This window comes from Babylonia areolata, chromosome 7 (genome assembly GCF_041734735.1).
Source record: "Babylonia areolata isolate BAREFJ2019XMU chromosome 7, ASM4173473v1, whole genome shotgun sequence".
NCBI lineage: Eukaryota > Metazoa > Mollusca > Gastropoda > Neogastropoda > Buccinidae > Babylonia > Babylonia areolata.
The window spans coordinates 32400949-32416215 of record NC_134882.1 but is presented as its reverse complement, the minus strand read 5'-3'; the positions used below and the strand labels follow the sequence as shown (position 1 = coordinate 32416215).

Sequence of the window (15267 nt, the reverse complement as noted above, 5' to 3'; positions counted from 1 at the left end):
TAACTGTATTTGATTTTACACTTTGTTCTGCATTCTGTTGAACACAGGTTTTATCACACCTGTTTGTATTGATCACAAAGTTCGCTCTTTGCGAAGTGATTTCCTGAGGCAGGTAACTGACCAAATAGGAATACATGTTTTCTCCTTTTGTGTATATGTGTGTGTACTTTATTTTCCTTCTTTGGTGTCATTTCAAACAAATCTGAAGATATTGAGAAACTAAAATTTGAAGTTTTATAGATTTTGAACGAAATTCGACAATGATTATATTTTCAAAATCAACCCCGGAAGCAGGCATTCTTAAACGGGTTGAGCTGACATGAACGAAAAATTGTCAACTTCCTGTCAGGAAAGAAGTTTTCCAAGTTCACGTGGTTGTGCAGTTACTTGAGATTTCGTCGACCAGTCACATCAAGAGAATAACAAAATGAGTGAAAAGAAGAAGGAGAGGATTGAAGTGGTAAGTATCTTGTCTCGAGTTTGTTATCATTTCTTTTTTGTAGCACACTTTTAAGACTATATAAAGCATTGGTAAGACCTATATCATTAGAATATGCAAACACGGTTTGGTTCCCTTAAAGCGAGAAGGGTACGAGGGGACTTGATACAAGCGTACAAAATATATAATAATGTTGATGACATTGACAAAGCATGTTTCTTTATTGATTCACAAACTAACATTGTCACCCGTAACAGTATCGACAAAATTCAGAAGCAACATTATAGTAGCAACATTAGAAAATATGTTTTTAGTTACAGAGTAACTAACAATTGGAATAGACTTAGACAAACTCCAGAAATCAAACGTGCACCTAAAATGAATGCCTTTAAAAAGCTTATTCATGACCACGATATCATAAAGAAAACAATGTTTGACTTTGATGGTCAAAGGTGAGCCTGGGCTTGGGAGTACCTGACCAACAAAATAACAAAAAACATCGCCCCTAACCTGAACCTGAACCTGTTATTCACTTATTGTCTCCACCTTCACGAATTTCAATTTGTCAACAACCTCACAAGATGCAGAGATGTTTGCGCTACAGCAGTTGTTTGGGGCTTTTTTCATGTTCAAAATGAATCAGGATGAGGATGTCATTATGATAAAAGCGATTATGGAAAATTATTAGTGTAAGAGCATATGGTTAAATCTGAAAAACTTTGACTGAGGGGGACTGATGGGTGCAATAGCCGAGTGGTTTAAGCATTGGACTTTCAATCTGAGGGTTCCGGGTTTGAATCACGGTAACGGTGCAGGGTGGGTAAAGGGTGGAGATTTTTCTGGTCTCCCAGGTCAACATATGTGCAGACCTGCAAGTGCCTGAACCCCCTTTGTGTGTATACGCACGCAGAAGATCAAATACACATGCTTAAGATCCTGTAACCTATGTCAGTGTTCGGTGGGTAATGGAGACACGAAAATACCCAGCATGCATGAACCATGACAGAGTCATCGGCAAGTTGATGTTAGTCGTGTAATGGAAAGAAGAAGAAGACGACTTCTTCTCAGAAGACCTTGTACTGTCCAGCTCTGCCTAGAGTTTCTTATCACTGCTTCATAAGCTAAATCATAACATTGAATCTTGTTTATTGTTAGAACAACCATCATTAGGCATCAACCTATTTACTTATCTAAGACTTTAGATTCTCCTTTGTTTTCTGTTTCAGATGCCACAGAATATGATATTGATGGTGTTTTATCATATTTTTACTATGCAATTGAATATGATTGCATTTTTGTAATTATATTTTTGCCTCACTTCATGAGTGATGATCAGGGTGCTAGTCTTTCAGATATAACAATAAACAAAACAAATTCCATATGTGCAGTATACACTTAGCACATACATATAAAAGAACCCATGCCAGTAAATTGTAGCTGGAAAATTTCTGTAGAAAAATCCACTTAGATAGTAAAACAAAACACTTGCAGTGAGAAAAAGGAAAGGAAAAATGGGGAGTTGGCTTTGCCCTGTGGCGATGCACTCTTCATGGGCAGAGCAGCCCAAATTTCACACCAAGAAATCTGTTGTGACAAAAAGTAACACAATACAGTATGATTTATTTATTTATCATTTTCTGACTTTATCTCCCTCTCTAGAACTGTTATCCTCACTTTCTCTTTCTCATTATCTTTGTCTGTCTCTCTCTTTGCCACTTTCCCAACTGAAAAATTTGTGTGGACTTCTGAGATTCATTTTAACTTATGGTGTAGTATGTGTAAGTCAAGTTTTAACTAAGAGTAAGAAAGTGAAAAATGTATCAATTTGTCTAACTATTTTTTAGATAACATAGAACACAAATGTTGACATAGTGTTTGTCTTTATTTTGTTACATGTTACATCCACACCTAATGGTTATTTTTACTGTAATGTTCATTAATATGGTTACAGTAATTTTAGCTTAGTGTTAGTACTTTAATTTATCACTGTATTCAGACAATGTAGTTAATTCTAGATGAGTGATAGTTATTTTAGCAGATTGTTATATTAGAGCTGAATCACTGAATGAACTTAGTTTTCTATAATGATTTTGAATTGTTCCAGTTGCCATCTCCGGAAAAAGATGATGAAACCATGTGCACCTTTGTCTTGCATGATGAGGATCACACCTTAGGAAACAGTCTTCGTTACATGATCATGAAAAAGTATAATTCACTGTTGTTTTGTTGTTGTTGTTATTGTTGTTGTTGTTGTCTGTGTGTAGATATTGTGTTCAACTGTGTGTGTACTGGATATATTAACACACACTTATGTAGCACAATGTTTGTGCAGGTATGTGATTGTGATGCACAGTCTTAATTTTGCTTTAAAGTTAAAATGCTTGCTACATTTTATACTATATAATTACTGCTTGTGTATGTGTGTGTGTGTAATTTGTGGAGGGGGTTGTTTTCAAAATTTTGGGACTATGAAAACGCAATTTACTCTTCCAAAATGATATCAGCATTTCATTTGTTATGATTACCAATACAAGTTTAAGCATGATTTTTAAATGATTTCAGTGAATAATATGATAAAATTTTAAAAAAATCATAGTTATAATGTTAAGATCGGATTTACAATATATATATATATATATATATATATGTGTGTGTGTGTGTGTGTGTGTGTGTGTGTAAAATGATTAAAACAAAGTTGAATACCTACACCTATTTTGTTAAACAAAAAAACAAAACAAGAAAAATATGAATTTTCGCTGCTACCCAGCAGCTTGGTCAGAGACTACGCTCATAATCACAGCTGCCAGTGTTAGGCCAAACAATTCAACATTACACTGACACACACTTCCACACATTGTTTTGGATCTGGTGTAGCATGTGTAAGTCAAGTTTTAACTTCAGTTTCAGTTTCACTTTCTCAAGGAGGCGTCACTGCGTTCGGACAAATCCATACACGCTACACCACATCTGTTGAGCAGATGCCTGACCAGCAGCATAACCCAACGCGCTTAGTCAGGCCTTGAGTGCATGCTTACATATTTGTGTACCTATGAAAGGGGATTTCATTTTACGTAATTTCGCCAGAGGACAACACTCTCGTTGCCATGGGTTCTTTTTCAGTGCGCCAAGTGCGTGCTGCACACGGGACCTCGGTTTATCGTCTCATCCGAAAGACTAGACGCTCAGTTTGATTTTCCAGTCAAACTTAGGAGAAAGGGCGAGAGCGGGATTCGAACCCACACCCTCACGGACTCTGTGTATTGGCAGCTGAGCGTCTTAACCATTCTGCCAAAGTTTTAACTAAGAGTAAGAAAGTGAATAATGAATCAATTTGATAAATTCATATTAGTATAAATATTTATATAAGTATAGATATTGAAATAATATTTACACTAATTTTAGCTTAGTGTTAGTACTCCGCAGTGCTAATCCTTTACTGCCTTTATGGACTAAAAAAAAACATGCAGAAACTGAGCCTCAAAAAAGGACTCGAGGATTTGAGTGGCATTTGCAGCCACATCATTGAAACGTTTCAGGTTTGTTTCATAGGTTAATAATGTTTTTTTTATTCTTTCTCTCAGTTTCTGTATCAATATGTATGTTATTGTTACACTATTATTCTATCTATGCAGGTGTGTGTGTGTGCACTGTGCAATATTTCCTGATTGTCTGTTTTATCAATTCATGGGACACCATGACAGAATCAGTTTGGCATTGGACTTCTGATCCAGTGTTAACCAGGAATCAGATATAAAGGCCCAGTTCTAGCATGACTTTTTAAACTATGAGAAATAACATTGTTATGAAAAAAAAACCCAAAAAAATCAGACACTGTTGTGTGTGATCATTGAATTTGTAAAAATGCAGTGTACTTCAGGCTACAAATATGCACTGGTATATGTATGCCAGACCTTTTGTTTTCCTGTTTTCTTTGATACTCACAGTGCAGTAATCTGCATAATCATGATCTGACGTGTCATTTGATATTAATTCCATGGTATACTATATTAGATATTAATACATGTATATACATGACAACTCTCTGTTTCTGTTTGCAGTCCTAATGTTGAATTTTGTGGTTACAATGTTCCTCATCCATCGGAAAAAAAGATCCACTTGAGAGTACAGACGTATCCCACAAGCGGTATGTGTTTATTGCTTATTTCTTTTCTGTTTAAATATGTTGTTGTTGTTTTTTATTCACTGTGTTTTGTAAGAAAATTTTTGAAGACTGTCCGTATACTTGTTTATGTTAGTGCCACTGAAAATAAAAAGGACGTTAGACTATAAAAGTATGAATCACCAGCTCATAGTCATACTTCTTGGGAAAGAATAGTTGTGGGGTTTGTGCACTGGTTGTTGTGACAGATCCAATATAGTGTGTGGAAGTGTGTGTCAGTGTATGTAATGTTGAATTGTTTGGCCTAACTCTGGCAGCTGTGTTTATGTATGTTTCCCTTATTGTGGTCCATTTTTCATGGAGTTGCTATTGGTAAGTTTCATTCAACAGTGCATGATACTAGCTTGATTTTTTTTAAACTATGAAAAATGAAATTATTATGAAAACAAATCACACACTATTGTGTGTGAACATTGAACATTATTATGTAAAAAAAAAGAAAAAAAAGAGCAGTTTTAATTTTATTTTTATGGTGTAATCAGTTTGAATGCAATGTATTTCAGGCAACAAATATGCACTGGTATCTGTGCCAGACCTCTTGTTTTCCTGCTTTCTTTGATACTAAGATTCTGATTGCAGTAATCAGCATAATCATGATCTGATGTGTCATTTTGATTTACTTTAAACTTAGAAATTCAGGCCAGGAAGGGCATGAATATTTATTTGAAAATTCTTTACAAAGCTGATAGAGGGATATTAATTCCATGGTTCTGAATTTAGTGGGGAGAGGGAGGGGGTTGGGGAGGAGGGGGGGTTGCAAGGTAAGAAAATAATCAGTTCATGTGATACTGGTTAAGATAATTTGTTTTATATTTTCTGTTGTTGTTTTTTTTCTTATAGATATGACAGCTATGGACGCATTCAAAAAAGGACTCAAGGATTTGAGTGGTGTTTGCAGCCACATCATTTCAACGTTTCAGGTTTGTTGCATAGTTTGATAACATTTTTCATTCTTACTCTCAGTTTCTGTATCGATATGTATGTTATTGTTACAATATTACTGTATCTGTGCAGGTGTGTGTGTGTGTGTGTGTGTTTGCAGTGTGTAGTATTTCCAGGTAATGTGTCTCTTTTATCAATTCCTGGGACACCATGGCAAAATCAGTCAGGCATTGGACTTCTGATCCAGTGTTAACCAGGAATCAGAAATAGAGGCCCAGTTTCAGTTTGTTTTTTTGTGCTTGGGAAAGGCACTTTACTCTGATTTTCTACACTTCACCCAGGTGTGAATGGGTACCTGACTTTGTTCGGGGTAGATTGAAATGGCAGAAGGACAAGATTGGGCCCTGCCTTCCTGTGCTAAGCAGCCCTAGACACAGTGAATATTTATTTACTGCCTTTATGGCCTTAAAAAGCGAAGGGACTTAACGTTTTAACCCTTTTTATCTGTTTATGTAAATTTCATTTTATATGGCTCCCCCCGGCCCCCCACCAACCCCCACCCCACACTCACTCAAAGTATGAAATGCTGACTGCATAGTTAGCTTTGCTAAAGTGGGTTTTTCTGTTGTTCCTGTTGTTATTTCTCAAAATACCAGTAAACTGGTAAGAGCATTTGTGTTGCAAAAATAGTGTTGACTGCCTTTATCTCAGAACCTTCTTCAGTAAATGTGAACATTTCAGTTTCCTTTGGAAGACTGACATGTTGATTGCTAGTTGTTTGTGTTCTGCATAATGCAGGCATTCTTCAAACCCAAAGGGCTGTGTGTCTGGTCTTGACTGCAATGAAGATTTGTGTTTGCACCTTTCATCTGCTGTTGTTTGTGGGTGTAGGTGTTATATTGTAAAGTGAGCTTCCTGGAAAATTCCTTTCTCTGGGAGCTTGGTGGTGATAGAGCACAGAGAGGTGTGGGGCAAGGGGTTCTGGCTTGATCTTTATCTTTTATTTACTTACAAATTGTGTATGTGCAAATTGATGGGATGTGTGATGTGTCATCAGTTTGAAGTGTGTGTGTGTGTGTTCCTCAGTTGCTTGAAATAAGAGGTAGTGACTGTGCTTTAATGGTCAAGGTTCTTGTGTATCCATATATATAGAAACAGCACAGAAAAGGTTATCAGGTGAACATGTGTATTGGGTATGCATGAAAGATTAACTGCAAAGAAGTAAGAAAATAGCTTACATAATTGAAATGATGTTTTATTGGTAACATAATGAATAGTTTCCTGAAGCTGTACATGAAAAAGAGATGGCAGGAAAGTGAGGAGTTAAGAGACATATTTTATAGCACACAAGTTGTAACTGAAACAGTGTTTTATCAGTAGCAGTGAACAGTTTCCTAAAACCTTTTTTCTCCCTGTTTGTTGTGTTTCAGACTGAAGTGGCTCACTATAAATCCACTCACCCTTCAGATGATGAGGATGGAGCATCTTGATTTGCATCAAGTGATTATTTGATCTTTGTGTGTCTGGTTGAAAATGAGAATGATAGGATTTGTGAGTGTAAAGGTGTGTTTGTACCTCTGTGTGTATGCATGGGTCAAGGAAAGTCGTGCAAAAGGGAGTTCTTTTTCTTGTTTGTTTGTTTGTCTGTCTGTGTGTGTGTGTGTGTGTGTGTGTGTGTGTGTGTAATCTGTATAATGGCAACAACAGTTTTTATGTTTCAGATTTTTTAAATGATGGTAATAAAGTGTTCTGTGACCTTACAAAATAATTACATTACATTGCATAAATGAAATAAAATGTGAAATATCTATCAGATTAATTTCTGTTGTTTTTGTTTGCTTGTTTGTTGTTGTTTTTTCCTTTTTGGTGAGGGTTTTTGATGGTCATAAGTACTTTTTACTTTAAAAAACAGAGATGTCACATTTGCTGTTGTACCAAGAAAGCAAAACAGACAGCAGCCCAAGAACATACGAACATTATTTTATTTTGAAAAAGATGGCAGTGATTTATTCACACGGGAGTAGGTGGAGGAGGGGGGGGGGTGTATCTGACAGATATTATAAATATATATGTTTATATTGCATTCATAAAGCCCTGTTCAGTTTTTAGCTTTTTTACGGCTGCAGCAGACCACTCCACCAGGCACCTTTAGTCAGCCATGGATGGCCACATGGTGGTAGTTTTCCATCACCCAGACCTTGTGACGATGGCACCAGTGGACTGGAAGTGGGTGGGGAAACCCCAAAAAGTCCAGTGAGATGCTGTGTCTAAAATTGGGTGCTCAAACTGGCTCATTATGGGACATTTTGTGGCAGAGTTGTTAAGCATGTTCATTCATGTGTGCTGGGTGCAAATATTTTGAAATGCTTTGTAGCATTTGAAACATATTTTTTAGGCAATGTAAGGTATCATATTATCTGTTGAAGTGATAAAGTCACAGCAAAATGCTTTGATCATGCTGGATATCGAAAACTGAAAAGGCAGATGATGAAAACATTGGCAGGTGAGGACAGATTAGTGACCATGGAATCAACATACTGCTCACTTTCTCCCACCAAGCATGACATCCTACGTTGCATCCACAGACATGAAAGTAATAGCCTTCTGCATCAGGGCAAACCTTGCAATGCTAGAAATGCCTGATTTGGAATAATTATGTTAATATTGCATGTCTCATTGAATTATTTTAACCTTTGAAAAGTGTTTGGTGAAGTGTTTTGGGTTCCACCAACAATGGGATTGGTGTAGGACTTTTCAAACTGGCTGGTTACACCTCAGATATTTATCACACTCCTTTAGTGCTAAGTTGTATGTTTTGTTGCCATGCAAGGATTTCTGTTTGTTTGGTTGATGCCTAATCAGTGTATCTGATGACATTTATGGTGAGATTCAAATGACAGGGGGTGATCAGGCACTTAAAATATCACATGGAACCATAACATCACAGTGATATGATATCACATGAAACCATAACATTGCAGTGATATGATATCACATGGAACCATAACATTGCAGTGATATGATATCACATGGAACCATAACATTGCAGTGGTGACAAACATTTGCTAGAATTCCACCTCGTTTGAACAACAAATGTTTTCACAACACTTCAGTGTTTAAAAAAAAAACCAAGGGGAAGTTTTTCTCTTTAGGATATGTTGACAAGAGGGTTATGGAAGTGAGTATTGTTGATGAAAGCAATTTACAGTGTGTAAAGTTTTGGATCAACTATCGAAAGCCAAACACATCTGTGCATGTTTGCGAATGCACTTGCGCACGCGCGCACACACACACACACACACACACACACAATCTGGTAAGCACATATAGCCAGATGCCAATATTATCTCAATCTGCCACCATTCTTTTTACAAACCAGTTTCTTAAATCAACACAAGGGTGTATCTTAATTTCTAAGCATAAAATTAAAACAGTTACAAGTACCAAATCAGCAGAGATCTGCATGTCCAAATATTTCTGAGACTATTTTAAGAACCAAATTAGCAAAAATGTCTTGGTTGTCCAACCATATACAAAATAATTTTAGCAGAAATTCGTAGTCCATGTGCTTTAAGTACCTAATTATTGCATAAATCTGCATATCCATTCATTTATCAGACATTCTTAAGCACCAAATCATAACAAAAATCTGCATATCTAGATATTTCAAAGACCATTTTAAGTACCAAATCGGCAGCAGAAGTCTTCATGTTCAACCATTTATAAGACAGGTTCAACAGAAATGTGTATTTCCATGTATTTTAAGTACACACAGAGAAGGATTTGAGGTAATCGTAAGTGTTAACGTAAGGTTTATTGGAAGAGATGTTTTTTTCTGCTTTTGTACTGCTCTCTTCAGTTGCTTTACTCAATCCCAAATTCCACACATACACAACCATATCCCAGCTTGTTCTGTCACAGTCCCAGCACCAACAGTTTACAGGGTTTCATCAGTGTCAGGCCACCATGACACCACCTTGTAGAGGAGACCCTGCACTGTTGCTAATTCACTCTGGCAGCATTCACTGGTGCCTGTTCCAATGTGGTATAACAGTAATTTAACTATACAGAACACAACTTACTATGCCGCTGTACAGACAACAATGAATGTTTAGCCTTGAAGTCCTAGTGGGTGTCTCCCATGGAGTGGAGACTGCCACCATGCAACCTCAGCAACAGTTTTCACAAGCCTGCTGACGCAAGAATACTTGGACACAAATGTGCTATAGGAACAGAGGTTGGAGGGAAACAGACATTTAGGTTGCCATGAATGCAGCGAATGACAGGCATAAAACTGGGGGTTGTTAAACATTTATGAGGTTGAAGCTGCTATGCTGATCCATGCAGCTTTGAGAGAATGAATGTATGCAGACAGGGCTGTACTGGGCTGCTGTATGCTTCCTTTAATATATCCCACCATCAACCATCAAGATTAACACTCTCAAAGACATCTTGATCTGTGAAGAGGATGCTACTGAACTATGTTGTCCCAATCACAATCAGCTCTAGACTGGAAAAAAAAAATCTCACAAGTTATGCTTTTGGTTGTGCAGAAACCCACAACCCAAGTGAAATATCAGTGTAAAGGAAACCTATCCAAAGACAATGAGATCAGCAAAATCTGCTTACCAAATTCTATTAAACATATGTACTTTATCATCTGTGACCAGAGTCTGTGTACAAACAGGATACTCAACAAGATATTCTGTTTCGTGCTCGTCTTAAATCCACAGGGAGTCCTTGCATAGGCCTCTGTTCCATTTGATCTTCCAGTTCAAGGAGACGTTGAATGACTGCCAAGAAAGCATTCTCCACATTGGTCGACTCTTTAGCACTTGCCTCAAAGTAGGGCAAATGTCCATGAGAAGAACACCATTTGCGGGCTTCTTCGCTGGTCACTTCACGCTCTTCTTTCATGTCAGCTTTGTTGCCAATGACAACGAATGGGAAGGCCGTGCCGTCTTGCACATCAGCGTAGGTGATGAACTCTTTGTGCCACATAGACAAATGCTCAAAACTTTGTTTATCGTTCAAGGAAAATGTCAGGAGACAACAGTCTGTGCCACGATAAAATGGTGTCCGAAGGCTTCTGTATCGCTCTTGTCCTGCTGTGTCCCAAATCTGAAACCGCACAAAAGAAAGTCAACAACACATTCCAACTATAATGTATTACAGATTTTGATTTTTAATCAACAGTAAGATGTTTGGTAATAAATGCTTGCTTACTATATTTATGCTTGACACCTTCCACACATATATCACATGCTATGGTATAAAAGAACAAACTTGGTGTCCCAGTATCGATGAAAATCTTAAAAAATTTTACGTAAAAAGTTATCAAGAAAAGAACCACAATGACAACGCACCAACAGCTGTGTATCAGGAATGATTGGTAATCCATCAATGGCCACCAATCCCAAGACTTGATCTCATTGCTAACAAGTCCAGCTGTGGCTGCACACAGCTATTGGTCGCTGCATCAAAAGAATTCAGTTAACTCTAATTCTTCAGTTAAGCAAATCCATTAATAGCACTTTCAGATTAACTGATAATTACCTTTAAAAAAGAAATCAGTTTTCCATCAAAGACACACCTAGGTCCTCTGGCATCAAATAAAGTGTGTTTGTGTGTAGGGGAGGGGAGTTATTATTCTGATGCATCCTGTTGCAGTAAAGATAGCAGGGAACCACAAGACAATAACATATATTCATCCAGATACAGCTTTTTTTTTTCTTTCTCTTTTTTGTACAAGAATGATTTTAAAGAGCCGGTAAAACAAAACTTATCAATAATTGCTACTCAATGATAGCGATAAATACTCCCACTAAAATCACTGAACTTCCATACAAGTAAAAATTCTGTTACCGAGTGATCATAGATGATGCAATGGGGGTGCAACAGCATTACCAGGTTCATTTTTTTCATGGAGGTGTCACTGTATTCGGACAAATCCAAATACACTACACCACATCTGCAAGACAAATGCCTTACTAGCAACATAACACAACGGACTTGAGCCATGAGTACATGTGTGTGCCTATATATTTATAAATATATGTATGTATGTATCTATTGATATTTATATATACACATACACATATGTATAGATAACACACACACACACACACACACACACATATATATATATATATATATTCATGTACTTATCAGAGTGGATTTCTTCCACATAATTTTGCTAGAGGATAACACTTGTATTGCCATGGGTTCTTTTTCAGTGCACGTAATGCATGCTGCACACAGAACCTTGCTTTCTTACATCATTCGAATGACTACAGCTCAGTACAGTTTTCCAGTCAAACTTTGGAGAAAGGGCAAGACCAGGATTCGAACTCAGACCCTCATGGACACTGTATAGGTAGACAAGCGTCTGTTTGAGATGACTGATTTCTTTTTTATTTCCATAGAAATGATAGGATGATTTCCCACATTTAACTAAACATCAGTAATGTACTCCACACAAGAAGAAAAGAAATGGGGTTAAGAACCTGCACAGACATTTTTTAACACAGTTTTTGGCATACATGAAATAAAAATTGATGACATGCCATACCAACCTGCAAGGTGAAAGTCGTCTGACCAACCACAACGTTCTTAGAGAGGAACTCGACGCCGATAGTGTGAAAGACTTGGGAGTCGAACTTGTTGTCGACGAAGCGTTTCATCAATGAAGACTTGCCCACTCCTCCGTCTCCCAACAGTATCACTTTCAGCAGTGTCGTACCTGACATCTTTGCTGTTGCTGCTTGCTGCTCTCTATTCGCTTCCTTCCTCCCCTCTCTTTCTTCAGATCTCTCTTTCACTTTGCTACAGTCTGTTTAACAATTTTCCAAAATTACATCTGTCATGTTTCTTTTATGTTTAGGTTTTTTCTTTCTTCAGGTCTGCTTTCTCAGACTTTCTTGATGATGCCTTTGCACGTTCCATTCATATTGTAGCTGTTTCACTCAACCAACATTCACACTTTTTTTTTCTTTTCTTTTTTTTATTAGTCTAAACTATGTTTGGTTATCACACTTTATTTTAAAAATGATATTGTTGCTTCCATTCATCCACTTTTTATATTTTACCCAGTTGAAGAAAGTGACTAATTTCATATATTTTATTATAACTCGTAAGGAGTTAAGGACCGAAACACTTCACTGAGGGGGGTTTCTTCTCTGAAGACCTTGTACTGTCCAGCTGTCCCTAGAGTTTCTTATCATCACTGATCACTCTATGAGGAACAAAAGGTGACACTTTCATACCCTGTTCTTTTGTTGGAAGAACCTGGAATAGAAAACCAAACCAGGATGAGAGAATTGTCTCTGGCACACATACATATCCAAAAAAATCTGCAGACATTAGATGTATATTGAGAACAGGATATTCATAGATTTAAAGCTAAAGATGTGTTTTTGTTTGTTGGTTTGGTTTGGTTTGTTTTTGTTTATAAAGTAAAGTTTTGATAATAGAAGTTAACTTGAAAAGTTTGATAATCGCTGCATGTCATCTTTCACTGAATATAACAGGCTCAAGAAAATATGTCCTGCATGTATCCTTGAGCTAGTCCTTTCCCTCTCTCTCTCTCTCTCTCTCTCACACACACACACACCACACATGTGGGCATCGCACACACACACATACATACAGTGATACACACACACACACCACACACATATGTGGGCATTACACACACACACACACACACACACCACACATACATGTGGGCATCACACACACACACACATCTCCTGCAACAACAAAATACAACACACACACACACACACACACACACACACACCACTCCTGCAACAACAAAATACAACACATACACACACACACCACTCCTGCAACAACAAAATACAACACACACACATACGCACACACACACACACACACACCACTCCTGCAACAACAAAATACAACACACACACACACACACACACACCCTGTAACAACAACACACGCACACACATACGCGCGCACACACACACACACACACACCACTCCTGCAACAACAAAATCACACACACACACACACACACACACACACACGTGCAAGCATGCAACTAATTAGGAGGGTGCGAATATGCAACACAGAATCGAAGAAAGAAACAACTTCCGGTTATAGTATTATTCAATATTTCACCTTAACAAGCAATGGCTTCGTGACCCAGTCCACAGGTCAGTATCGGGATCAAATGTTTGTAGGCTATCTATCTACATGATAGATGGTCATGTGATGGTCACGTGCCAGGGGCGGATTCGCTCAATGCCTATTATGATAAAGTAGTAGTGTCAAAAAACAACAACAGAATATTCTTCCAACTTGGGTTGCATTCCAGAAGAAATGTATCAACAGGATTTAAGTAGCTATAAATGAATGAAAAGCATCTTATAGTGTTAGGGGAAAAGGAAAGAAAAAGAAAAGGAAATCGATTTTATAATCAGTATTATATGAATTATGGATTATTATTCAATGATAACTTGAACATGTTGTTTTTTTTCTTCACTTTGATAAAGTGAAGATATTACTTCATCAACTGATATGTTTTATTTATTATTATAAGCCCTTTTACATTCACTGGATTTATTCTTCTTTTTTTTCTTTCTTTTTTTTCTGACCTGACTTGCGGCTCGTCGGTGTAGTTGACCTTTTTAAAACAAAATTTCACCCTCACATCAGATATACTGGCCCTACACACATTCATACCAAGAAAGATTAAAGCACTTACAACTACCATCACTTAAAGCAAGAAGAGTAAGATAGGACTTGATACAGACGTACAAAATATTTAATGGGTTTGACGATGTAAATAAAGCATACTTTTTTGTACTCCAAAGGTAGACACAACAAGAAACAGCACAGATAAAATATTTAAACATTATTCCAGAACGAATCTCCGAAAGTTTACATTTAGTAACAGAGTAACAAATTATTGGAACAAATTAACAAACAATATCAAACGTGCACCTAGTTTAAATACTTTTAAGAACATCATAGATAAACATGAGTTATCAATTGACAAAAATGAAATACGATTTTGATGGATAAAATGACTGAGCTAGTCAACGACCTGACCAACAATGTAGATTTTGATGGATAAAATGACTGAGCTAGTCAACGACCTGACCAACAATGTAAAGGAGCAAATCTGAAGGGGCATAAAAAAAACACCTAAAATGGCTAAGTTGTATATAACAACGCCCCAAATCTTGATCCTGATCCTACACCACACACTGCCGTAAGGCATATGCCTGACAACAGGATTTATAACCCAACGCGCGTTTGATTCTGGGCTTGAGTACGACATGCATGTAATCATATTAATTTTGTGTACCTATCGGAATGAATTACTTCAACAGATTCAGTTTGCCAGAATACAACACTCATGCAGTCTTTGCCTTGGGTTCATTTTCTGTGCGCCAATTTCAGTTTACACCGGACCGTTTTAATCATCAGTCTCATCCGCATGACTAGACGGGTCAGTCTTTGAATTTCCAGTCAGTCAAACTCATTATGGGAGAAAGGAAGTGAGCAAGAATCGAATCCAGTCTCTCACGGACAATCACACTGGCAGATAAGCGACTCATAACTAATCTGCGACGGGCGCAATAGCCGAGTGGTTAAAGCGTCGGACTGTCAATCTGAGGGTCCCGGGTTCGAATCACGGTGATGGCGCCTGGTGGGTAAAGGGTGGAGATTTTTATGATCTCCCAGGTCAACATATGTGCAGACCTGCTAGTGCCTGAACCCCCTTCGTGT

At 37.5% G+C, this 15267-nt stretch overlaps 2 protein-coding genes across 4 annotated transcripts in view; one reads left to right on the top strand and one right to left on the bottom strand.

Annotated features, from left to right (window-relative positions):
• The first annotated feature begins 325 nt into the window (after positions 1-325).
• On the top strand, positions 326-7153 carry LOC143283973 (DNA-directed RNA polymerases I and III subunit RPAC2-like). The gene is made up of 5 exons (XM_076590456.1): positions 326-460; positions 2544-2644; positions 4498-4583; positions 5460-5539; positions 6932-7153. Exons 1-5 carry the CDS (start codon positions 428-430, stop codon positions 6989-6991), a joined length of 360 nt encoding a protein of 119 aa, XP_076446571.1. The 5' UTR covers positions 326-427; the 3' UTR covers positions 6992-7153.
• Position 7154: 1 nt separating this feature from the next.
• The window catches only part of LOC143283972 (ras-related protein Rab-9B-like), a 12288-nt gene continuing 4175 nt past the window's right edge, over positions 7155-15267 (bottom strand). For 2 of the 3 annotated variants that reach the window (XM_076590453.1, XM_076590455.1), the window contains exons 2-3: positions 12077-12788; positions 7155-10622 (exon numbers count right to left, since the gene is read on the bottom strand). In XM_076590453.1, the coding sequence (XP_076446568.1) occupies positions 10194-10622; positions 12077-12250 (603 nt within the window). In that variant the 5' untranslated portion in view covers positions 12251-12788 and the 3' untranslated portion in view covers positions 7155-10193. Of the gene's footprint in view, positions 10623-12076; positions 12789-13650; positions 13752-15267 lie in introns of those variants that run through there. The other variant, XM_076590454.1, reaches the window with a different exon arrangement.